Source organism: Salvelinus namaycush, chromosome 11 (assembly GCF_016432855.1).
Source record: "Salvelinus namaycush isolate Seneca chromosome 11, SaNama_1.0, whole genome shotgun sequence".
Classification (NCBI taxonomy): domain Eukaryota; kingdom Metazoa; phylum Chordata; class Actinopteri; order Salmoniformes; family Salmonidae; genus Salvelinus; species Salvelinus namaycush.
This window is the reverse complement of record NC_052317.1, coordinates 26020012-26046886: the sequence shown is the minus strand read 5'-3', so window position 1 is coordinate 26046886 and position 26875 is coordinate 26020012. Positions and strand designations below refer to the sequence as shown.

The following is a 26875-nucleotide window of genomic DNA, read 5'->3' as shown; positions in this document are numbered from 1 at the left end:
CATAATAGGCTACAGCACATTTACATGGTTGAACACTTTTAATGGAGGCTTTAAATCAATGGTTATTCTCTCTTTATGTTTCAAGGCGTTGTTAGCAAAGTGGGATGTCGGTTAGGGAAACTGGATTGAGATCAGGGGTGTGCTGCCTGGTTCAAATCCAATAGGAAGTTAGCTAGAATGCTCTTGTAGCTCTGTTAATGTTCCCATACAATCTGACAAATAATGTATATGCTTCATGTCCTTATTAGATATATTGAGTAACACTCTAGCTGAGATTAGTCTGAATACAAAATGGCTGATGTGAATGGGTTGTTTCTCCGTATGCCATAATTTGGCTGCCCTCTGTGTGTTTGTTACTTAGTGTGAGAGTCTTTCAGAGGAGTTGGGATAAAGCAGAAGACACGTTTCCGTTTGACATTTGTGTTCATTAGACAATCCAGTAACCTTCCTCTGTTCTTCTTCATCTTCTACAGTGGAGTCTGGTGTGTGACTCGGCGTGGAAGGTCCATATCGCTAAGTTCTCTCTGCTGGTGGGATCCATATTCGGATACCTGGTCTTTGGGGTCCTGGCAGACTGGTTAGTTTAATTATTCACTATTACATAATAAGTTGTTACATAATATCTTTACTACATAATAAAGTTATTACATAATATATTTTCATAGACATTTCGTTCAGGAGTTTTCAGTATGTTTCTTTTTAATGCCCTGAAACAATACTCTAAGGGACATACTTCAAAGGCTTTAGCTTGTATTGTTTAAATATGGACAAGTAATTAAGGATCTTTCCTACTGTATTTGTGCTTCATCCTCTCTCTCTCTGTGTCTCTCTCTCCCTCCTTCTCTCCCTCCATCCTCAGGTTTGGTCGCCACCCGGTCCTAATAATCTCGGTCCTGTTCATGCTGGTGTTTGGTCTGACCGTGGCCTTCTCTGTCAACGTTCCCATGTTCAGCACCCTGCGCTTCTTCGAGGGCTTCTGCTTGGCAGGCATCGCCCTCTCCCTCTACATCCTCAGTAAGTCCTCAGTAAGTCCTGCAGACCTACTACACCATGCTATTCTGCATGCCTTCGCTATACTGTACAGTCCATTGATTTATCTGTTAGGTGAGAATTTCTATTAGCGCTTTAGTAATGGATGTGCTGCTGTGTGGGCAGTAGTTGTTTCCCATAGCCTTGTCTTTGTGGGGTGTGTTATAGTTAGTAGACCCCCATGTCTTGAGTTAGGATTCACATTCTATATATTGTCAGATGGTGTTGCTGTATGCCTAAAAGTAAGGAAATCCCCAAGTCATGAGGTGTACAGTGCATTTGGAAAGTATTCAGACCCCTTGACTTTTTCCACATTTTGTTACGTTACAGCCTTATTCTAAAAACGATGAAATAATTTTTTCCCCTCATCAATCTACACACAGTACCCCATTATGACAAAACAAAAACAGGTATTTAGACATTTTTGGAAATTTATAAAAAATAGAAAACTGAAATATCACATTTACGTAAGTGTTCAGACCCTTTACTCAGCACTTTGTTGAAGAACCTTTGGCAGCGATTACAGCCTCGAGTCTTCTTGGGTATGACGCTACAAACTTGGCACACCTGTATTTGGGGAGTTTTCCCCATTCTTCTCTGCAGATCCTCTCAAGATCTGTCAGGTTGGATGGGGAGTGTCGCTGCACAACTATTTTCAGGTCTCTCCAGAGATGTTTGATCATGTTCAGGCTCTGTCTGGGCCACTCAAAGATATTCTGAGACTTGTCCCGAAGCCACTCCTGCATTGTCTTGGCTTTGTGCTTAGGGTTGTCGTCCTGTTCGAAGGTGAACCTTTGCCCCAGTCTGAGGTCCTGAGCGCTCTGAAGCAGGTTTTCATCAAGGATTTCTCTGTACTTTGCTCCGTTCATCCTTCCCTCGATTCCAGTCCCTGCAGCTGTTGAAAACATCCCCACAGCATGATGCTACCACCACCATGCTTCACAATAGGGATGGTGCCAGGTTTTCTCCAGACGTGAGGCTTGACATTCAGGCCGATGAGTTCAATCTTGGTTTCATCAGACCAGAGAATCTTGTTTCTCATGGTCTGAGAGTCTAGGTGCCTTTTGGCAAACTCCAAGTGGGCTTTCATGTGCATTTTACTGAGGAGTGGCTTCCGTCTGGCCACTCTACAAAAGCCTGATTGGTGGAGTGTGCAGAGATGGTTGTCCTTCTGGAAGGTTCTCCCATCTCCACAGAGGAACTCCGGAGCTCTGTCAGAGTGACCATCGGGTTCTTGGTCATTTTTTTCCTACATGTATTTTTTTATTTCACCTTTATTTAACCAGGTAGGCCAGTTGAGAACAAGTTCTCATTTACAACTGCGACCTGGCCAAGATAAAGCAAAACAGTGTGACAAAAACACAACACAGAGTTACACATGGAATAAAAAAGTGTACAGTCAATAACAAGTAATTACAATTGAGCAAATTAACACTAGAGTGATAGATGTGCAGAAGATGATGTGCAAGTAGAAATACTGGAAAGACTAGTGCGCAAAAGAGCTAAAAAGTGAATAAAACAATATGGGGATGAGGTAGGTAGTTGGATGGGCTATTTACAGATGGGCTGTGTACAGCTGCAGCGATCGGTAAGCTGCACAGATAGCTGATGCTTAAAGTTAGTGAGGTAGATATAAGTCTCCAACTTCAGTGATTTTTGCAATTCGTTCCAGTCATTCGCAGCAGAGAACTGGAAGGAAAGGCGGCCAAAGGAGGTGTTGGCTTTGGGGATGACCAGGGAAATATACCTGCTGGAGCGCGTGCTACGGGTGGGTGTTGTTATGGTGACCAGTGAGCTGAGATAAGGCGGAGCTTTACCTAGCAGAGACTTATAGATGACCTGGAACCAGTGGGTCTGGCGACGAATATGTAGCGAGGGCCAGCCGACAAGAGTATCAGGTCACAGTGGTGGGTAGTATATGGGGCTTTGGTGGCAAAACGGATGGCACTGTGATAGACTGCATCCAGTTTGCTGAGTAGAGTGTTGGAGGCTATTTTGTAAATGACATCGCCGAAGTCGAGGATCGGTAGGATAGTCCGTTTTACGAGGGTATGTTTGGCAGCGTGAGTGAAGGAGGCTTTGTTGCAAAATAGGAAGCCGATTCTAGATTTAATTTTGGATTGAAGATGTTTAATGTGAGTCTGGAAGAAGAGTTCACGGTCTAGCCAGACACCTAGGTATTTGTAGTTGTCCACATATTCTAAGTTAGCTAGTCGGGCGAGCGGGTGCGGGCAGCGATTGGTTGAAGAGCATGCATTTAATTTGACTAGCGTTTAAGAGCAGTTGGAGGCCACGGAATGAGTGTTGTATGGCATATTGAAGCTCGTTTGGAGGTTTGTTAACACAGTGGCCAAAGAAGGGCAAAATGTATACAGAATGGTGTCATCTGCGTAGAGGTGGATCAAGGAATCACCCGCAGCAAGAGCGACATCGTTGATATCTACAGAGAAAAGAGTCGGCCCGAGAATTGAACCCTGTGGTACTCCCACAGAGACTGCCAGAGGTCCGGACAACAGGCCCTCCGATTTGACACACTGAACTCTATCTGAGAAGTAGTTGGTGAACCAGGCAAAGCAGTCATTTGAGAAACCAGGGCTCCTGAGTCTGCCGTTTTCTCCCTGACCAAGACCCTTCTCCCCCAATTTCTCAGTTTGGCAGGGCGGCCAGCTCTAGGAAGAGTCATGGTGGTTCCGAACTTCTTCCATTTAAGAATGATGGAGGCCACTGTGTTCTTGGGGACCTTCAATGCTGCAGACATTTTTTGGTACCCTTACCCAGATCTGTGCCTCGACACAATCCTGTCTCGGAGCTCTACGGACAATTCCTTTGACCTCATGGCTTGGTATTTGCTTTGACATGCACTGTCAACTGTGAGACCTTATATAGACAGGTGTGTTCCTTTCCAAATCATGTCCAATCAATTCAGTTTACCACAGGTGTACTCCAATCAAGTTGTAGAAACATCAAGGATGATCAATGGAAGCAGGATGCACCTGAGCACAATTTCGAGTCTCATAACAAAGGGTCTGAATACTTATGTAAATAAAGTATTTCCGTTTTTTATTTTTATAAATGTGGAAACATTTCTAAAACTTTGTTTTTGCTTTTTCATTATTGGGTATTGTGTGTAGATTGATGAGGATTTGTATTTATTTAATCAATTTTAGAATACGGCTGTAACGTAACAAAATATGGAAAAGGCCAAGAGGTCTGAATACTTTCCGAATGCACTGTAAGTATGTTGTGAGGGCCGGAGTGTGTTTTTTCCAACATATACTGTTTCTTCAAGTTGCCTATAAAGTGTTAAAACAGGCCTCTGCATCACTAGAGATGACTGCAAGCGTTTCAGAAGGAGCTGTGGATACCTACTGGAGCCTCATAGAGCGATATACAGTGGGGCAAAAAAGTATTTAGTCAGCCACCAATTGTGCAAGTTCTCCCACTTAAAAAGATGAGAGAGGCCTGTAATTTTCATCATAGGTACACTTCAACTATGACAGACAAAATGAGAAGAAAAAAAATCCAGAAAATCACATTGTAGGATTTTTAATGAATTTATTTGTGAATTATGGTGGAAAAGAAGTATTTGGTCAATAACAAAAGTTTATCTCAATACTTTGTTATATACCCTTTGTTGGCAATGACAGAGGTCAAACGTTTTCTGTAAGTCTTCACAAGGTTTTCACACACTGTTGCTGGTATTTTGGCCCATTCCTCCATGCAGATCTCCTCTAGAGCAGTGATGTTTTGGGGCTGTTGCTGGGCAACACGGACTTTCAACTCCCTCCAAAGATTTTCTATGGGGTTGAGATCTGGAGACTGGCTAGGCCACTCCAGGACCTTGAAATGCTTCTTACGAAGCCACTCCTTCGTTGCCCGGGCGGTGTGTTTGGGATCATTGTCATGCTGAAAGACCCAGCCACGTTTCATCTTCAATGCCCTTGCTGATGGAAGGAGGTTTTCACTCAAAATCTCACGATACATGGCCCCATTCATTCTGTCCTTTACACGGATCAGTCGTCCTGGTCCCTTTGCAGAAAAACAGCCCCAAAGCATGATGTTTCCACCCCCATGCTTCACAGTAGGTATGGTGTTCTTTGGATGCAACTCAGCATTCTTTGTCCTCCAAACACGACGAGTTGAGTTTTTACCAAAAAGTTATATTTTGGTTTCATCTGACCATATGACATTCTCCCAATCTTCTTCTGGATCATCCAAATGCTCTCTAGCAAACTTCAGACGGGCCTGGACATGTACTGGCTTAAGCAGGGGGACACGTCTGGCACTGCACGATTTGAGTCCCTGGCGGCGTAGTGTGTTACTGATGGTAGGCTTTGTTACTTTGGTCCCAGCTCTCTGCAGGTCATTCACTAGGTCCCCCCGTGTGGTTCTGGGATTTTTGCTCACCGTTCTTGTGATCATTTTGACCCCACGGGGTGAGATCTTGCGTGGAGCCCCAGATCGAGGGAGATTATCAGTGGTCTTGTGTGTCTTCCATTTCCTAATAATTGCTCCCACAGTTGATTTCTTCAAACCAAGCTGCTTACCTATTGCAGATTCAGTCTTCCCAGCCTGGTGCAGGTCTACAATTTTGTTTCTGGTGTCCTTTGACAGCTCTTTGGTCTTGGCCATAGTGGAGTTTGGAGTGTGACTGTTTGAGGTTGTGGACAGGTGTCTTTTATACTGATAACAAGTTCAAACAGGTGCCATTAATACAGGTAATGAGTGGAGGACAGAGGAGCCTCTTAAAGAAGAAGTTACAGGTCTGTGAGAGCCAGAAATCTTGCTTGTTTGTAGGTGACCAAATACTTATTTTCCACCATAATTTGCAAATAAATTCATTAAAAATCCTACAATGTGATTTTCTGGATTTTTTTCCCTCATTTTGTCTGTACCTATGTACCTATGATGAAAATTACAGGCCTCTCTCATCTTTTTAAGTGGGAGAACTTGCACAATTGATGGCTGACTAAATACTTTTTTGCCCCACTGTACCTGTAGTGCATAGCTTTTCCTATGTGTTTCATGTAGATGCTGTTACAGCAGCTTCCATAGGTCCAAGCTAGCTGTGTTTTCACTTATCCCTGTTGTCACCAGCCCAGGCCTCTGCATTGATAGAGATGACTACAAGCATTTGTACTTGTGTGGAAACCTAGCTTGTGTCCGAAATGGCACACTATTCCCTAGATAGTGCACTACTTTTGACCAGGGTTCTACCTTTTACCAGTGCTCTGTGTCAAAAGGGAATAGGGTGCCATTTCAGCCGCAGCCCTAGCCTTTCCAATGTGGGTTATGTTTGTGCAAGGTCAGCAGAGGGTTAGAGGCTGTTGAATATGTACTAAACACAGAGGGAGGTTGGAGAATGGCAAAGGCCACTGTGTAGGCGTAACAGCAATACTGTACCCGCAACCTGTCTGGTCTACTACATGGATTACTGGCAGAGCAGTGTCAGGCTCACACTTTCGATGGGGTCAGTTAAAATAGGTTTGTTTTGTTCCGAGTTTGTTTTGTTGTAGTTCTAGGAAAAACGACATGGCATTGCTGGTAGACAGAGAATGGAAAGCTATCAAGAGCATGTGTAACTGTGACATCAAATTCACTTGATCAAAGAGCCTTTCAGTGTAATGTAGCCTCTGATAGCATACAACTTCTATTTTAGAGGGCGTGACCTCCTTATGAGGAGGTATCAACTGACAGAGAAGTGCTGACTTTCCACATTAGGGTTATTCTTTGGAAGGCCCTCTGAAGCACAATCAACCTCACTCGGCCAAATAACAGTTTTTCCTGGGTTTGTCCTCTTATTACTGCTAATCAATAGACTGACAGATACAGAGGGAAACGGAGGAGGGGGGATATTGATAACCTGTCTGCTCCACTCTACTCCTTGGCTTTGCCGACTACACCTCTTCAGTGGTACTGTGTGTACTGTACACTCCATAACAGTCACAGAGAGATGAATCCTCATTGCCGTTGAATGGTGACCTTTTCTCTCCACAGTAAAGGTTTGATGAGCGATAATCTGCTTTAGACAGCCGTTCCAGTCGGTCCTGCCGCTCGTTACCGTTGAAATAGATTTACCCAGCTAGCGAAGCGGGGGGGAAGGGAGGGAGGAGTGGTGGGGGAGGGGGAATTAATAGCATCCTGATAACTAGCCTTGCAGTTGATGCCCAGTACAGTCCCGCTGTACAATAGATCCCTAAAAGCCTCTTTGCCTGCAGTAATTGTCTGTTGCAGAGGAAGGGGGGGACAGAGGTCGGCAGAGGAGCCCTCCATGTCCTTGTCATTCTAACTTAATCCATACTGTCTACCTTGAAAAGCCTTGCAGCTCGCCCAAAATAGAGCACTGGGATTGGTCGGTACTGAGTGGAGCAGAGTGGAGGGGCCGGATGAATGCGGAGACTAGAGGGGTTCCTGGCTGTTCAGAGGTTGGGAATAAAAATAATAGTTGTTGTGTAATGGGGCAGACGTTTTTAAAGCAATGATGAGGTGTCAGACTGATGAGTCTTGACTGTGATTGGGGTGTTAAGAATGCAGAGTGATTGACGTGTACAGTACATGATTCTGTAAACTTTCCATATAATTTCTGTCTCACTAGCTTTTTTTTGCTTTTTTTTACTGAGTTAAAGTTCTTTTAAGGAAATGAAATAAATTCATTAAGCCCTATTATGAAAAGATTTGGCATGGGTCCTCAGATCCTCAAAAAGTTCTACAGCTGCACCATCGAGAGCATCCTGACTGGTTGCATCACTGCCTGATATGGCAACTGCTCGGCCTCCGACCGCAAGGCACTACAGAGGGTAGTGCGTACGGCCCAGTACATCACCGGGGCCAAGCTTCCTGCCATCCAGGACCTATATACCAGGCAGTGTCAGAGGAAGGCCCTAAAAATTGTCAAAGACTCCATCCACCCTAGGTCATAGACTGTTCTCTCTGCTACCGCAAGGCAAGCGATACCGAAGCGCAAAGTCTAGGTCAAATAGGCTTCTAAACAGCTTCTACCCCCAAGCCATAAGACTCCTGAACATCTAATCAAATGTCTACCCAGACTATTTGCATTGTCGTCGCCCCCCCCCCCCCCCCCCCCCCACACACACACACACAATTTTACGCTGATGCTACTCTCTGTTTATTACCTATTCATAGTCACTTTAATAACTACCTACATGTACATATTACCTCGACTAACAGGTGCCGCCGTACATTGACTTTGTACCGGTACCCCCTGTATATAGCCTCGCTGTTGTTATTTTACTGCTGCTCTTTAATTATTAGTTTGTTTTTTTCATTTTTTTTAAACTTATCTATGTATTTTTTTTTTTTCTACTTAGCAGGTATTTTTTTAAACTGCATTGTTGGTTAGGGGCTTGTCAGTAAGCATTTCACTGTAAGGTCTACACCTGTTGTATTCGGCGCGTGTGACTAATAACACTTGATTTGATTTTAATCTATGGATTTCACATGACTGGGAATACAGATATGGATCTGTTTGTCACAGAAATATTTTATTTTTTTAAGTAGTGGCGTGGATCAGAAAACCAGTCAGTATCGGGTGTGACCACCATTGCCTCATGCAGCGCAACACATCTCCTTCACATAGTTGATTAGGCTGTTGATTTTGGCATATGGAATGTTGTCCCACTCCTCTTCAATGGCTGTGTGAAGTTTCTGGATATTGACGGGAATGGGAACACTCTGTCGTACACGTCGATCCAGAGTATCCCAAACATGCTCAATGGGTGACATGTCTAGTGAGTATGCAGGCCATAGAAGAACTGGGACATTTTCAGCTTCCAGGAATTGTGTACAGATCCTTGCGACATGGGGCCGTGAATTATCATGCTGAAACATGAGGTGATGGCGGCCGATGAATGGCACCACCACATTGTGTTCGTTGTCCTTAGCTTATGCCTGCCCATACCATAACCACACCACCACCATGGGGCAGTCTGTTCACAACGTTGACATCAGCAAACCGCTTGAGATATCTGTGGCGTTGTGTTGTGTGACAAAACTGCACATTTAAGAGTGGCCTCATATTGTCTCCAGCACAAAGTGCACCTGTGTAATGATCATGCTGTTTAATTATCTTGGCAAAGGAAAAAATACTCACTAACAGGGATGTAAGCAATTTGATAGAAATAAGCTTTTTGTGTGTCTGGAAAATGTATTTCAGCTCATGAAACATGGGACCAACACTTTACATGTGGTGTTTCTATTGTTGTTCAGTGTACATACTGTGTACTAATCATATACTACATACTATTTAGTTTGAAAAATATGAAAATATATGCACTCACTACTTACTGTAAGTAGCTCTGCTAAATGACTAAAAATACAAATGTAAAACGTGGAACGTACTGTTTAGTAAAATTGATTGCAGTAAGCAACAAAATATTAACATACTAGGCTTACCCATACTGAGAATGTGTCATCTAATGTGGAATTGCGTTGTTTCCGCCATTCGTTCATTTTTGTACACTGCGTGACCTCATCTGATTACCAGCTGTTGTCAAGCACACCTGGGTGTGAAAAGACACTTCTCTTCCTCAATAGTGTGCAGGGAATTCTACTTGATCAAAAGACAATTTTCTAAATTTCACAAACTATGAAATGTTCTATTTTTGCATACCCAAAATGGTTACTATTTAGAACACAAGTATGGGCATTCAGACATGGCCCCTGTGTTTAACCTCCACCTCTGTGTGCCTGTGTTTGATAATTGCTTTGGTTGTTTACATACCTTTTGCAGAGTCATCTCACTGTTTGCTGACTTAATACTGTGTGTGTATGGACACAATAAAATTGATGCCCAATCTTTCTTTCTTTCTCTCTCTCTCTCTCTCTCTCTCTCTCTCTCTCTCTCTCTCTCTGTCTGTCTGTCTGTCTGTCTGTCTGTCTGTCTGTCTGTCTGTCTGTCTGTCTGTCTGTCTGTCTGTCTGTCTGTCTGTCTGTCTGTCTGTCTGTCTGTCTGTCTGTCTGTCTGTCTGTCTGCCTGCCTTGCCAATTTTTTTCTCTTTCTCTCTGTCTAGTCTCCACATCTCTACCCTCTGTCTTTCTCTCTCCTGTTTTTCCGCTCATTATCAACTGCCATCCAGTGATTTCTGAGTAAATACTGTAGAATGTATGTACGCTTTAAGGTGTGCCACTAAATCACTCAGGCAACTCTCCTCAGGCAACAGTGATAAAAGACTATGTACATACCCATTACATTTCATTCTCCGTCAGTGTTGTTGAGCAACACACACCAGACAGGCAGAGCAAGGAGATGGGATTTTCCATCAAGATTATGTGTTAATTGGTCGGGACTACATTATCTGACCACTTGTTAAAACTATCATACATTCATTGATATCATTTTTTTATTTGTTAGAATCAATAGTGTAACTAGCAAACCCATGGTGGGCCTAGTATATTTGCTTTAAAGATTTGTCTAGATAATGCCTTGAGCTCGCCATTCATGTTTTAGTTTTCAAATTCCTAACAGTACCGTTTGCAATAATCGCACAATGTAATGTGTGTCATTTTTTTCTCTCTACGGAGTTAGCTAGCTAGCCAAGTCATTGAAGTTGAGTGAATCTGTTGTAAGCTATATTGTGGTCCGTATTGTTGGGGTGGTAGTAGTGATATGCTTATGGTCACATGCTGTGTCACCATCTTCCCTCTGCCTCTCTGTATGTTGTCAAAACTCCACTAATGCTGGTGCTAATAAGGCTGGTCTTATTGTAATTCAAACCCTACATCACTATAGCTATACTACTGCTATGTATAGTATAGGCATCTTTAGACTTTACAAAAAGAGTCTGTTCACAAAAACACAAGCATTCAGGGAAAATGGAAGGAATTGTGGTAGCCTCACAGGCCAGGCATCTAAACTCTCATATCAGCACTGCTGTTAAGAGACACAAATTGTGAGGAAACCTGTGAAGAACAGTGGAGCAAGGGAGTGACTGTATATTAAAGATATGTTATTGTAGTAATGTCACCGTGCCTTGCAATCTGTGATTTCCCACATCAATGGCATTCTTCCCTTCCTCCTTTTCCCAAAGTGTGGCAGTGAGTAAGTAATCATAATCCTGGTGGACTGATTTACTTTGTCAGTTGGTCAGACACATCGGTCTAAAGAGAGAGACTGTAATGCAGGTAAACCTTTGCTGTGTTCACTGTCAACAAAGTGACATTTCCCCATGTAAACCACCATGTAAGCTACCGCGTCTGGTTTCATTCTACCTAGACACAGGACGCAGTGATGTACCATAGAGCTGATTGACGTTGACAAACTCTCTGTGTGGCTCATGTTCTCCTCTAGTCACACACAGAGACACAGTGACTCAAAACGCTCTTGAGTGTGTATGACAGTGATTCCCCTACCATTACATAAGTAGGGTTGGCCCTTCCATCTAGCTTCCACCTGTTATTCCCAGGCCTGAAAGTATTTCACATGGTATGTTTGGGCCCTGAATAGACTTGCAAAATTACTTTAACTTTACCACAATTCCCAGGTTTTCCAGGAATCCTGTTTGGAGGATTACAGATTTGTTACTTATTCCCTTCTGTGTCTGGGAATCTTCCAACCGGGATTTCTGAACAACCTGGGAATTTTGTGAAGGTTACCAGAATTTTGCAACCCTAACCCTGGATGCTGCTTGGGGGGCCCAACTGTACCACACCGCCAATGGCAATACTGATATGTAGGGGAAACACTGAGGATAAGGTTAGTAAAAGGACAGAACCAGCCCCTCCCTCTCATACCCTTAACTATATCCCCAGAATCAGCCAGCCAGCCAGCCAGCCTTTTGATGAGTTGTATTGCGGGCGGTAAGCCCCTGTAGGGGAGAGGTTTGTGTAAATGTCTGTTTGTTCCGCTAAGCTGGCTTGTCGGGTTCAGGCATACTGCAGGGGCGGACAGGGCTGATGTGAGGCGACACCTAATACTGCTCCTGATGCTACTGCCATCCAGACAGACTGGGACATGAGAGAGAGAGAGAGAGCAAGAGAGGATACAGAGGGAGAGATAGTGTGGGGAGAGGGAAATAGGGGAGACAGGACTGGTGAGGGATAGTGAGAGAGGAGCGAGACTGGGGGAGAGAGAGACTGGGGGGGAGAGAGAGTGAGAGAGACGGGGGGATAGAGAGAGATACAGAGAGAGAGGGAGATGGGGGGAGAGAGAGGGGGGGAGAGGGGGGGGGGGGCAGAGAGATGGAAAGAGATAGACGGTAGAGAGGGACAGGGGGGAGAGACGAGGAGAGAGAGAGATTGGGGGATAGAGGGAGATAGCGAGACAGGGAGAGAAAGAGACTAGGAAAGTAAGAGACGGGCGGAGAGACATGGGGAGAGAGAGACATGGGGAGAGAGAGAGACATGGGGAGAGAGAGTGACAAAGGGAGAGAGAGAGACAAAGGGAGAGAGAGAGACAAAAGGAGAGAGAGAGACATGGGGAGAGAGAGAGACATGGGGAGAGAGAGAGACATGGGGAGAGAGATTGTGGAGAGAGAAAGACAAGGGAGAGAGAGAGAGAGAGAGAGAGTGAGAGGGAAAAATAAACCGAGGGGACAGATGGGAGAGAGGGATTACAAAGGGACTATTATATAAGCATCACAGCTCACAATCTGTCTATGTAATGACTCATTAGTATGCTAATGATTTAATGTTATCAATCTGTGTTAAGGTTTGCTGTGCATTTACCTGCAATGCCCATGATGTGCTCTCAACTCTACAGCAGTAGACCATTTTAAGACTGCCACATCTAACCTATCCATCCTATCTATCTATTTACATAGAAGATAAGCAAAGCAGACACCTAAAGGGTCATCTGATACACCATTTTTTTCTTTTTTTACCTCAGGGTTCTGTCACTGCAGTATGTTAGTGTTTTTAGTGCTGTAGCATCAGGAATTGCTCCAGTGCTTAGCCAGGGTCACGTTAATGCTAACGTCTGTAGCTTAGCGTGTAAATGCAGAGCTGTGTTTTTCATCAGCTTGTTTTCAGGCAGTGTTCTGCTCCCCACATGGCTGGGTCTGACTCATGCTAGATGTATGTGAGTGTGTGTGTGAGAGAGAGGTCATTGTGGTCTGTGATCAGTGTTTGCCAGGGTAATTGTGCTCTGGGGTAGGGTAGGCCTAGCTAGCTAGATTTAGTTCTCTCTGTATATGTTATTGTTAGCTCATGTTTTGCCCCACTTATAGAGACCATTACTTCTCTTCCAGCCCGTGATACGATTGAATTCAACTACTGAACTATATACATTACGTTCCATCTGATGGTCTTAATTGGATCATTTTAGCTAGATCATCAGATCATTTTAGTAGCCTACAATTTATTCCTTTAACTTAATGAATTGTAAATGTTGACAACCATGCTCTTATTCATTAGTCTAATGACAGAAGTATACAGTGTATTGGAGAGATCTCAGTATATTGTACACCTGGACAACCTGGACAACCTGGACACACAGTTATAGAAGACAAGCAAACATAGAAATCATATCACATCAACCCTGTTAGTAGACCTCTGCTTGTTGCTTACTGTGTTGGGAGCTCTTGTGATCCTAGAATGTTGAACAGTGTCTCAATAGAAGCTACTTGATGTCACTCTGGCTGCAGTGTTCCCAAGTCTTGCCCCTGCCTGCCTTGTGTGTGTGTGTGTGTGTGTGTGTGTGTGTGTGTGTGTGTGTGTGTGTGTGTGTGTGTGTGTGTGTGTGTGTGTGTGTGTGTGTGTGTGTGTGTGTGTGTGTGTGTGTGTGTGTGTGTGTGTGTGTGTATTGCCTCAGGGCCTTTGTTGAGGGATGAGCTAGTAGAGCTGATGTCATCAGACCGTTAATTAGGAGTGCCCCAGCCCTGTGTACTAGGAGTCACAAGTCTGTGTGGGTATGATTATCCAGATTTGACTACATGTTTTTGTTGTCAGTCACATGCCTACCACTAATCTAGTCTAGGTGATTTTACCAGGTTTCTTTATCTGTTTAAGGGATAAAGTAGCAGAGTTGTATCTTGATCACTGTGAATCGCTGACAGTAAATGAGACATACTACCTGTATGTGATCAGTCGATTCATTCCATTCAGACTAATGTGTTTTAGTCTTGACGCATCTCAACACTCACAAGGCTGCATTGATTATTCTGTGTGGTTACACCTTAGTCTGCATTCACTTCAACTTACATACATAGGCCTACTACTACACTACTTGACCCCACTACTTGACACTACTTAAGTATGTTGACACCTGCTTTTCGAACAACTCATTCCAAAATCATGGGCATTAATATGGAGTTGGTCCCCCCTTTGCTGCAATAACGACCTCCACTCTTCTGGGAAGGCTTTCCACTAGATGTTGGAACATTGCTGCGGGGACTTGCTTCTATACGGCCACGAGCATTAGTGAGGTTGGGCACTGATGTTGGGCGATTAGGCCTGGCTCGCAGTTGGCGTTCCAATTCATCCCAAAGGTGTTCGATGGGGTTGAGATCAGGGATCTGTGCAGGTCAGAGAAGTTATTCCACACTGACCTGACCTCAAAAAAATATTTCTGTGTGGACCTCACTTTGTGCATGGGGATATTGTCATGCTGAAACAGGAAAGAGCCTTCCCCAAACTGTTGCCACAAAGTTGGAAGCACAGAATCGTCTAGAATGTCATTGAAAGCTGTAGCGTTAAGATTTCTCTTCACTGGAACTAAAGGGTCTAGCCTGAACCATAAAAACAGCCCCAGACCATTATTCCTCCTCCACCAAACTTTACAGTTAGCAAGTTAGCACTATGAGGCAGGTAGCGTTCTCCTGGCATCCGCCAAACCCAGATTCGTCCGTTGGACTGCCAAATGGTGAAGCGTGATTCATCACTCCACAGAACATGTTTCCACTGCTCCAGAGTCACTGAGCTCGGGATATGAAATGACCTATATCGGGATATGAGATTTTGGCCATATCGCCCAGCCCTAGCGGGAGGTTGTCTTCTCTCGAATTAACCATTGATCATATTTTTGCGATATTCCTACTTCGAGAGGGTCCACCACATTTCTCCGATTTTTCTGCCTTTTCAGTCCATGGTGCATTGCATGATGCCGTTGGACTGCCAAATGGTGAAGCGTGATTCATCACTCCACAGAACATGTTTCCACTGCTCCAGAGTCACTGAGCTCTTCAGTAAGGCCATTCTACTGCCAATGTTTGTATATGGAGATTGCATGGCTGTGTGCTCGAGTTTATACACCTGTCAGCAACAGGTGTGGCTGAAATAGCCAAATCCACTAATTTGAAGGGCTGTTCACATACTTTTGTATATATAATGTAACTAGTCTACAGTTAAAGGTACGATTCACCCATTTTTATTGTTTTTTGGGCATCTTTGAGCGATGTTCTATTGATTCCCGAGGTCATTTCATGTTTTCATGTGATGCATGAGTTCTTGCCAAACCGGCAGAAATTCAGCCGGTTTGACATGGCATTGTTATAAAGCCCTCACTACAGTGGAAGTTAATAGGAATATGACTTTTAGATCGTGAAAACATCTATCATACATGTCCAATTTCAATACTGGCCAATGTCATAACGCGCGAGGTAGGGCTGGGCGATATGACGATATATATCGTGTGAAGATAGAAAAACGTCTGTCATTTCATATTGTGGTCTATCGTTTATTTCGTTGCTTCGCAAATCACACTCTTTACGGCAATATTTTTTGTCAATTGCACGAAGCTTTGCGTTCTTCCACACGTGCCGTGTGAATGGAAATTTGCACAAAGAAAACAAACATGAAGAGAGACACAGAGCACGGAGACACGGAGCTTGTGCTTAAAAGAGGGGAAAATTCGGTCGCATGGACATGGTTTGGGTATGAAAAGTCTGACACGAACCAGGAAACCGTTCACTGCAAAATATGCCGCAGGCCGGTACCAACAACAAGCTCAAACACCACTAACCTATTTTACCACCTACGCAAGAATCATGTGAAACAGTACAGAGAGAGTCTACGAATGATACCCAAAAAAGTACAGTCAAGTGCTCAAAACAAACCCCCGACTTGTTGCAAGAGGCTTTTTCCCGCGGCACACCATATGGCAAAGAATCACGAAGTTGGAAGGAGATAACAGCTGCCGTTACAACTTACATCTGCAAAGACATGGCCCCAATTTACACGGTCGTGAAACAGGGGTTTCGTGAGTTGGTGCCAACACTCGAGCCAAGGTACCAAATGCAAATTGATATGTGACACGTATTAATGCCAAAATAACATGCAAAACAGGCAAGCCCCCCCCCCCCCCCCCCAAAAAATATATTAAACCTATATTTATTTTGTTTGCAACTATAGTTGAAGTGTTTTCTATTTACCTTTTTAGATTTTATACATTCATATTTTATATTTTGTTACATGCTTAATTGAAAATTTGCACAGGTTCTAAATAAAATAAATAATCGAATATGAGTAAGTACCTTTTTATTTGTTGAGTATAATTCAAAATGTAATAAGAAATAGGCCTTTATATGTGGTCATTTTATATAAACTATTTATACATTTAATTTACAGAAAATGTGCTATATTGTGATATGTATCGTTATCGGGATATGAAATGACCTATATCGGGATATGAGATTTTGGCCATATCGCCCAGCCCTAGCGGGAGGTTGTCTTCTCTCGAATTAACCATTGATCATATTTTTGCGATATTCCTACTTCGAGAGGGTCCACCACATTTCTCCGATTTTTCTGCCTTTTCAGTCCATGGTGCATTGCATGATGCCGTTGCATGGCCGTTGCGAATGGCAGACTCCACTCTGCGAGGCACATCGATCTGCAGGTTGAGTGTGGTGAGATTGTAGACTCTTAAATTGATAGTGCAGTTTGTTTAGGCGATTTTACAGCTAACTAGCTACTTCACATGCAGATATTGAGTTTGTTATTATTGTGTGTCGCTACATTTGCTTGCAGGTAGCTAGCTAGCTAGCCAGCCAGCCAGTCTGCCAGCCTGTAGAGTGCATTGTGGGTTTTGAAGTCGACTTGAGCTGCATCAGATTTCTATAATGATTTTCACGTGTTGCTACTGCAGTGAAAGAATGACAAAAGGTGATACTCGCGACTGGTGACTTGCACGCTGATTAGATTAGAATCTGGGTGTGTTTTCCTGTCTTTTGTTTTTACTAGCAAAGTGCAAAGAAATGTTAATTCAGGTTGGATGTGAGTTTCTCCTTGAATTTGGGTAAAAGGACAGTGAATTTGTTCATACTTTGAGAACTTGCTACCAAGCTACTGTGTGTATCAGACACGCATAGTTTTTTCTCTTAGAGATTATTCTGAACTGAAGACACGTGTAAATAACCACTTTAAGTCATAGCCTATTGGTGATAGTCATTTACTCTGAGTAGTCTGTAATGTATCATGTATTTCATGTACACTAATTGTTTGAGTGTTAATTATTTTGTGACTAAAAATTATATTAATTGAATTGAGTAAATGCATTCCTCATTTTTACAGAATAGTTATTTGACTATACGTTCATCATTTAGTAGGTCTATTTCTAGTTATATACATCTCTGATCTGCTTGCCTCAATAAATTAATGCTAGAAGATTGGTCGCCAGAATTGGCTATTTGTATCTCTTAATAATTGTTTAACGGTGCAAGTTAGACACATGTTCATTGTAGTCATACTACCTTGACTAGATTCCTTTTGAGGCATACAGGGTCTGTTGCATTTAATCACATAATATTGGAGTTTGAAACCACCAAGACTCTTCCTACATCTGGCTGCTCTGCCAAACTGAGCAATCAGGGAAGAATGGCCTTGGTCAGGGAGATGGTCACTTTGACAGAGCTCCGGAGTTCCTCTGTGGAGATGGGAGAACCTTCTAGAAGGACAACCATCTCTGCACACTCTACCAATCAGGCTTTTGTAGAGTGGCCAGACGGAAGCCACTCCTCAGTAAAAGGCACCTGACAGCCCGGTTGGAGTTTGCCAAAAGGCACCTAAAGACTCTCAGACCATGAGAAACAAGATTCTCTGGTCTGATGAAACCAAGATGGAAATCTTTGGTCTGAATGCCAAGCATCACGTCTGGAAGAAACCTGGCACCATCCCTATGGTGAAGCATGGTGGTGGCAGCATCATGCTGTGGGGATGTTTTTCAACAGCTGCAGGGACTGGGAGATCCCTATTAGTTCCTGCCAAGGCAGCAGCTACTCTTCCTGGGGTTCGGCAAAATTAGGTCAGTTATACAATCTAAAAACATTAAAATACATTCATTACAGAATTCACAACACACAGTGTGTGCCCTCGGGCCCATACTCCACTACCACAGATCTACAGCACAAAATCCATGTGTACGTGTGTGTATAGTGCGTCTGTTATCATGTGTGTGTATGCATGTATCTGTGCCTATGTTTGTGTTGCTTCACAGTCCCCCATGTTCCATAAGGTGTATTTTTATACTTTTTTATCTGATTCTACTGCTTGCATAATTTACCTGATGTGGAATAAAGTTCCATGTAGTCATGGCTCTATGTGGTACTGTGCGCCTCCCATAGTCTGTTCTGGACTTGGGAACTGTGAAGAGAACTCTGGTGTCATGTCTTGTAGGGTATGCATGGGTGTCTGAGCTGTGTGCTAGTCGTTTAAACAGACTTTCAACATGTCAATACCTCTCACAAATACAAGTAGTGCTGAAGTCAATCTCTCCGCTACTTTGAGCCAGGAGAGATTGACATGCATATTATTAATGTTTGCTCTCTGTGTACATCCAAGGGCCAGACGTGTGCTGCCCTGTTCTGAGCCAATTGCAACTCCAAGCCAATTACTCCAAGCAGTTTAGTCACCTCAACTTGCTCAATTTCCACATGATTTATTACAAGTTTTAGTTGAGGTTTAGGGTTTAGTGAATGATTTGTCCCAAATACAATGCTTTTAGTTTTTGAAATATTTGGGATTAATTTATTCCTTGCCACCCGTTCTGAAACTAACTGCAGCTCTTTGTTAAGTGTTGCAGTAATTTCAGTTGCTGTAGTAGCTGATGTGTACAGTGTTGAGTCATCCGCATACATAGACACTCTGGCTGATGAGGTAGTCGGGTGTGCTATTTACAGATTGGCTGTGTACAGGTACAGTGATCGGTAAGCTGCTCAGACAGCTGATGCTTAAAGTTAGTGAGGGAGATATAAGACTCCATCTTCAGAGATTTTTGCAATTCGTTCCAGTCATTGGCAGCAGAGAACTGGAAGGAAAGGCGGCCAAAAGAGGTGTTGGCTTTGGGGATGACCAGTGCAATGTTCCTGCTGGAGCGCGTGCTAGGGGTGGGTGTTGCTATGGTGACCAGTGAGCTGAGATAAGGCGGGGCTTTACCTAGCAAATACTTATAGATGACCTGGAGCCAGTGGGTTTGGCGACTGATATATAGTGAGGGCCAGCCAATGAGAGCATACAGGTCGCAGTGGTGGGTAGTATTTGGGGCTTTGGTGATAAAACAGATGGCACTGTGATAGACATCATCCAGTTTGCTGAGTAGAATGTTGGAGGCTATTTTGTAAATGACATCGCCGAAGTCAAGGATCGGTAGGATAGTCAGTTTTACGAGGGTATGTTTGGCGACATGAGTGAAGGAGGCTTTGTTGCGAAATAGGAAGCTGATTCTAGATTTAATTTAATCTTTCATAATTTGGTCAGATATGCTTCGATGTGTAGTGTCATTGGTTGTTGCTGGCATGTCATGCCTAAGTTTGCTAATCTTGCAATGAAAAAATTATTAAAGTAGTTGGCAATATCAGTTGGTTTTGTAATGAATGAGCCATCTGATTCAAAGAATGATGGAGCTGAGTTTGCCTTTTAACTATCATTCTTTATGTCATTTATCTTTGTTTCATAGTGTAGTTTCTTCTTCTTTTTATTCAGTTTAGGCAAATGATTTCTCAATTTGCAATACATTTGCCAATCGGTTGTGCAGCCAGACTTATTTGCCATTCCTTTTGTCTCATCCCTCTCAACCATACAATTTCATAAATGTGTCAAGTGCAATGTCTGTGTGCTCCTCATTACAGACCACGGACCAACAAATATTCTTTACATCAACAACATAGGAATCACTACAGAATGTATTGTATGACCTCTTATACACTGTATTAGGCCCAGCCTTTGTAACTGTGGTTTTCCTAACTATGGCTACTATATTGTGATCACTACAGTACATCTGATGGATCTGGATACTGCTTTCAAGCACAGTTTTGCAGCATTAGTAAAGATGTGATCAATTCATGTTGATGATTTCATTCCTGTGCTGTTTGTAACCCCCCTGGTAGGTTGACTGATATCCTGAACCAGGTTGCAGGCACTGGTTACAGTTTGTAGCTTTTTCTTGAGTGGGGAGCTTGATGAAAGCCAGTCAATATTTAAATCACCCAGAAAATATGTCTCTCTTGATATCACATACATTATCAAGCATTCCAACAGCGACCCTAAGCGCACAGCCAAGACAACCCAGGAGTGGCTTCGGGACAAGTTTCTGAAGGTCCTTGAGAGCCCAGCCAGATCCCGGACTTGAACCCGAAGGAACATCTCTGGAGAGACCTGATAATAGCTGAGCAGCAACGCTCCCCATCCAACCTGACAGAGCTTGAGAGGATCTGCAGAGAAGAATGAGAGAAACTCCCCAAATACAGGTGTGCCAAGCTTGTAGCGTCACACCCAATAAGATTTAAGACTGTAATCGCTGCCAAAGGTGCTGAAACAAAGTGCTGAGTAAAGGGTCTGAATACTTATGTAAATGTCATATTTTGATTTTTTTAACTTATTAATACATTTGAAAACAATTATAAAAACCTGTTTTTGCTTTGTCATTATGGGGTGTATGTGTGTAGATTGATGAGAAAAACAACAACTATTTAATCGATTTTACAGTAAGGTTGTAACATAACAAAATGTGGAAATAGTCAAGGGGTTTGAATACTTTCAGAATGCACTGTATATTGTGATTCTCACGATTCTGTATGTATTGCGTTTTAATACTGTGATTTTATTGTGTTTTGATGATTCAAAAAATTTGCTCACTATATGCAAGGAGAAGAGAGAGCATGAAAAAAATTGTTTTGATCAGTCAGAGAAATAAAGTCGATACTTAGAGTAAAATATTAATATAATGGCCTCCCGGGTGGCGCAGTGGTCTAGGGCACTGCATCGCAGTGCTAGCTGTGCCACCAGAGTCTCTGGGTTCGCGCCCAGGCTCTGTCGCAGCCGGCCGCGACCGGGAGGGCCGTGGGGCGACGCACAATTGGCATAGCGTCGTCCGGGTTAGGGAGGGTTTGGCCAGTAGGGATATCCTTGTCTCATCGCGCTCCAGCGACTCCTGTGGCGGGCCGGGCGCAGTGCGCGCTAACCAAGGGGGCCAGGTACACGGTGTTTCCTCCGACACATTGGTGCGGCTGGCTTCCGGGTTGGAGGCGCGCTGTGTTAAGAAGCAGTGCGGCTTGGTTGGGTTGTGCTTCGGAGGATGCATGGCTTTCGACCTTCGTCTCTCCCGAGCCCGTACGGGAGTTGTAGCGATGAGACAAGATAGTAATTACTAGCGATTGGATACCACAAAAATTGGGGAGAAAATGGGATAAAAAAAATTACAAAAAAAATATATATATATATATTAATATAATATCGCCCAAAGATAATATTGCGATATGTAACTGTATCTATTTTCCCCCATCACATGTACATCATCGACATTGCTATACATTTAGCACAGAGACATTGCTAAACATTTAGCACAGAGACATTGCTTTACATTTAGCACAGAGACATTGCTAAACATTTAGCACAGAGACATTGCTAAACATTTAGCACAGAAACATTGATATACATTTAGCACAGAAACATTGATATACATTTAGCACAGAGACATTGCTAAACATTTAGCACAGAGACATTGATATACATTTAGCACAGAAACATTGATATACATTTAGCACAGAGACATTGATATACATTTAGCACAGAGCCATTGCTATACGTCTAGCACAGAGGCATTGCCTAAAGACAATGCTATACGTCTAGCACAGAGACAATGCTATGCGTTTAGCACAGAGACAATGCTATGCGTTTAGCACAGAGACAATGCTATGCATTTAGCACAGAGACATTGCTATACATTTAGCACAGAGACATTGCTATACATTTAACACAGAGACATTGATATACATTTAGCACAGAGACATTGATATACATTTAGCACAGAGACATTGCTTTACATTTAGCACAGAGACATTGCTTTACATTTAGCACAGAGACATTGATACACATTTAGCACAGAGACATTTATGTACATTTAGCACAGAGACATTGCTATACATTTAGCACAGAGATATTGCTATACGTCTAGCACAGAGACATTACCTAGAGACAATGCTGTACATCTAGCACAGAGACAATGCTATGCGTTTAGCACAGAGACATTGCTTTACATTTAACACAGAGACATTGATATACATTTAGCACAGAGACATTGATATATATTTAGCACAGAGACATTGATATACATTTAGCACAGAGACATTGATATACATTTAGCACAGAGACATTGCTTCACATTTAGCACAGAGACATTGCTATACGTTTCGCACAGAGAAATTGCTATACGTTTCGCTCAGAGACATTGCTATACATTTAGCATTGCACATAGAAACGGCAGAGATACTGTATGTACTGAAAAACAGGAAAACACTAATCAACTCTAAAGAGTACATAGCTGTAATAGGTCATATCCGTAGCCCCTCTTCCGTGTGAGCCAGTGGGCAGCATACCCCCTGTTTGCCCTGCTCTATCCTGGTCTGTTTCCCCTCTGGTGATGGGGGAGTAAAGCTGGTTCATTCAGACAGGATTTGGCCCAGTTCTGTTCCCCTTCCTGCTGCAATACGTAGGACTGAACTGAGTCCATGCTTTACCAGTCTTGGATCCTTGTAGCTTCAATATCAGTTTATCTTTCTCTCTGTCTACTTGTCCTCGTTTTAATTGATTGTCAATGGGTCTTTATCTGGGTGGATGTATCACTCAGGCCTGTTCACATTAGCAGACACTGTCCATCTCTCTGCTATAGAGAAAAGCTTTTCATTTCCCCTCATCCAGTATGGATATGGCTTCCTGAGGACACCAGCCACAGCCTGCTGCACTGTGCTCAGTCACCCTCAGGACCTAGGATCAGTTAGAGACTTATAATGAAGGCATGTTGGACCCAGGCTTAACTGAACATGGATCACCTAGTCAAATCAAATCACATTTATTCATAAAGCCCCTTTTACATCAGCCCATGTCACAAAGTGGTATACAGAAACCCAGCCTAAAACCCCAAACAGCAAGCAATGCAGATGTAGAAGCACTACAGACAAATGGCTGCTGAGATCAGCCCTATTTCTCAGAGAGACAGAGAAGGATGTCTAGGTGGAAGAAATGGAGGAGTTTCTCCAATGAGAGGAGAGGAGAGAATCTATGACTGGGTGGGTGATTCACAGAATCCCTTCCCTCCTTCTCGTCCTGTCCTCCCCCACTCCCTCACTTTTTGTGTCTAGATAAATTAGATAAGATGCACACTCAGTGCTTCCTCTGAGCAGGGTAAAGTTCACTTTTGTGCTGAGTGTACATTCCCCGGCTGCTAGGCAAACTTCCTTTTCTTCCGCCCCTATATCCCTCCATCCCTATCTCTCACCCCTAGCCCCCATCCTCTCTTGGGGTCTATGTCCCTCCATCCCTATCTTTCACCCCTAGCCTCCATCCTCTCTTGGGGGTCTATATCCCTCCATCCCTATCTCTCACCTCTAGCCCCCATCCTCTCTTGGGGGTCTATATCCCTCCATCCCTATCTTTCACCCCTAGCCCCCATCCTCTCTTGGGGGTCTATATCCCTCCATCCCTATCTTTCACCCCTAGCCCCCATCCTCTCTTGGGGGTCTATATCCCTCCATCCCTATCTTTCACCCCTAGCCCCCATCCTCTCTTGGGGGTTTATATCCCTCCATCCCTATCTTTCACCCCTAGCCCCCATCATTTCTTGGGGGTCTATATCCCTCCATCCCTATCTTTCACCCCTAGCCTCCATCCTGTCTTGGGGGTCTATATCCCTCCATCCCTATCTTTCACCCCTAGCCTCCATCCTCTCTTGGGGGTCTATATCCCTCCATCCCTATCTTTCACCCCTAGCCTCCATCCTGTCTTGGGGTCTATATCCCTCCATCCCTATCTTTCACCCCTAGCCTCCATCCTCTCTTGGGGGTCTATATCCCTCCATCCCTATCTTTCACCCCTAGCCTCCATCCTGTCTTGGGGGTCTATATCCCTCCATCCCTATCTTTCACCCCTAGCCCCCATCCTCTCTTGGGAGTCTATATCCCTCCATCCCTATCTTTCACCCCTAGCCCCCATCCTCTCTTGGGGGTCTATATCCCTCCATCCCTATCTTTCACCCCTAGCCTCCATCCTGTCTTGGGGTCTATATCCCTCCATCCCTATCTTTCACCCCTAGCCTCCATCCTGTCTTGGGGTCTATATCCCTCCATCCCTATCTTTCACCCCTAGCCCCCATCCTCTCCTGGGGGTCTATATCCCTCCATCCCTATCTTTCACCCCTAGCCTCCATCCTGTCTTGGGGGTCTATATCCCTACATCCATATCTCTCACCCCTAGCCTCCATCCTGTCTTGGGGTCTATATCCCTACATCCATATCTCTCACCCCTAGCCTCCATCCTGTCTTGGGGTCTATATCCCTCCATCCCTATCTTTCACCCCTAGCCTCCATCCTGTCTTGGGGGTCTATATCCCTACATCCATATCTCTCACCCCTAGCCTCCATCCTGTCTTGGGGGTCTATATCCCTACATCCATATCTCTCACCCCTAGCCCCCATCCTCTCCTGGGGGTCTATATCCCTCCCTAGCAGAAGTCCCAGTGTGGTGGATGGATGGGGACCTTCTTTCCATAGCTTGATACTGTAGTAGGCCCATTTTGCAGACACTGTGTTATTCAAATAACTCACGCTTTCACAACATGATATAACAACATGATCGCTTACCCTTTGGATAAGTGACATTTACCCACTGTCCAAAGCAACAGAGCAGGACATAGTATCAGACTGCATTGTGTCTCTTTTTTCTTCTCATGGTGTAGGGAGTCAACGATAGACCTAATCCATCAACTGTTTGGACCAGGTTGATGACTGTGGTTTTGTTGGTGCTATTTTGTCATGATTTGTGTTTGTGTTACACTGACTGGATGTATGTTATGTCTGTCTGGGGTCTCATCTGGGACTAGTAGAGCTGGGGTGTAATCACTAATCCAAACAATTTAGCGACGAAAACTAGCGTTTCTATTGGATAGGTTCAGCAAACAGAGGAACCTACCTGAGTCTGTCCAATAAAAATGCAAATTTTTGTTGCAAAAGTAGCTAAACTCATTTTGCAACTGTTTGGAATAATGATTAAACCGCAGATACATCCTTTTTGTGTTGATAGTAATGTCTGTTTTTACTACAGAGACACAAGCAAACTTACATGTGCGTGCACACTCACACACATTCATTCATCCACGTTCAGCAGGCAAAGTTCTAAGTTGCAAATATTGTCATGCCATTTTGGAAGTAGGGATCAACGTAGTATTACTGTGAAGTTGTTACCTAAACATCCCTCTATTCCTCAGAGGCCTTGGACCCAGAGCCTATTGATCCTTACAGTTTAAGATAAGGTATTGATCAATGAGTGTGACCTCACTTAAAGTCCACAAAGAATGAGATAGGCCTACTACACACACACATGCACTCAGGCGTGCGCACGCACAAACACACACACACACAGTCTTATACAACTAACCTTGTGGGGACACAAAAATCAGTCCCATTGAAAATCCTATTTTCCCTAATCCCTAACACTAACTTTAACCCTTACGCTAACTCTAACCCCAAAACCTAACCTTAACTCTAACCCTTCTTTGTTTGCTATTCTTGTGGGGACTTCTGGTCCCCAGAGGCATAGATAAACACGTCCACACAGTCACTCTTCAGTCTCAACCTTTCTGGATATTGAGCACATGGTTGCACACACATTATTCCATTTGTACAATCTCTTTAAGAAAAAAACAGGAAGCAGTATTCTGAGTCTTATTATCTACAATCTTTTTAAGAATGATCATTATAACTGTACAGTATAATATGTCTACCACCACATCTTTACTGTATTTAGAAGGAGCGGGCCCTGGAGCTGTTTACTGGCTGGGAACACACAAACCCAGTGGCCGGGAGCAGGGGGGGAGGCAGGGGGTGACGACATGGCATGGGGCCATGAGGAGATCATGTGACTGCCGGGGAAAGGTCAGTGTGGTGTGTTACCCACTGGTCACAGGGAAATAACATCACTGTGGGCCCCTAGTGGTCAGATACTGTAATGTTCTCAGAACAATGGAACCTCTTTGACTCACTGGACATTATGTTCTTGAAGTTGCATGTTCTATTCCAGAATCCACACTGTGTTGGACTACTTGATGAACAGAGGTTGCAAACCAGAGGCTTTTGGCAGATTATGGCTTTGATGGTTAGGCTACTCCTTGATAACAATGCTGTCCCCCACCATGGCTTTAGATAAGTATTGTCAGTTGTCATCATGTGGCATGTGTGTTAACAAAGTCCTGTTTTAGTGCATTTGGTCACTCCTGTTTGGTCACTCCTTTTTGGTCACCCGTGGGTCACCTCAGTATCACCCCTGTGTCATTGTGGCTTTCTGTGAGTGCTTTGTGTGTGACATCACCTGAGCGCTGGGATTTGTGTCAGCAGGCAGGGCAGGACCTGGGCTGATAGTTGGAGGTTGGGGCTGGTGCAGGGCAGTGTGGGACTGCTGATCAGGAGGGATG

The 26875-nt window shown here is 43.7% G+C and overlaps 1 protein-coding gene across 1 annotated transcript in view; it reads left to right on the top strand.

The window, feature by feature from the left end:
- The window catches only part of LOC120055948 (solute carrier family 22 member 23-like), a 79752-nt gene that overhangs the window by 29053 nt on the left and 23824 nt on the right, over positions 1–26875 (top strand). The window contains exons 2-3 of the mRNA XM_039004022.1: positions 474–577; positions 860–1014. Coding sequence (XP_038859950.1) covers positions 474–577; positions 860–1014 — 259 coding nt within the window. The remainder of the gene's footprint in view (positions 1–473; positions 578–859; positions 1015–26875) is intronic.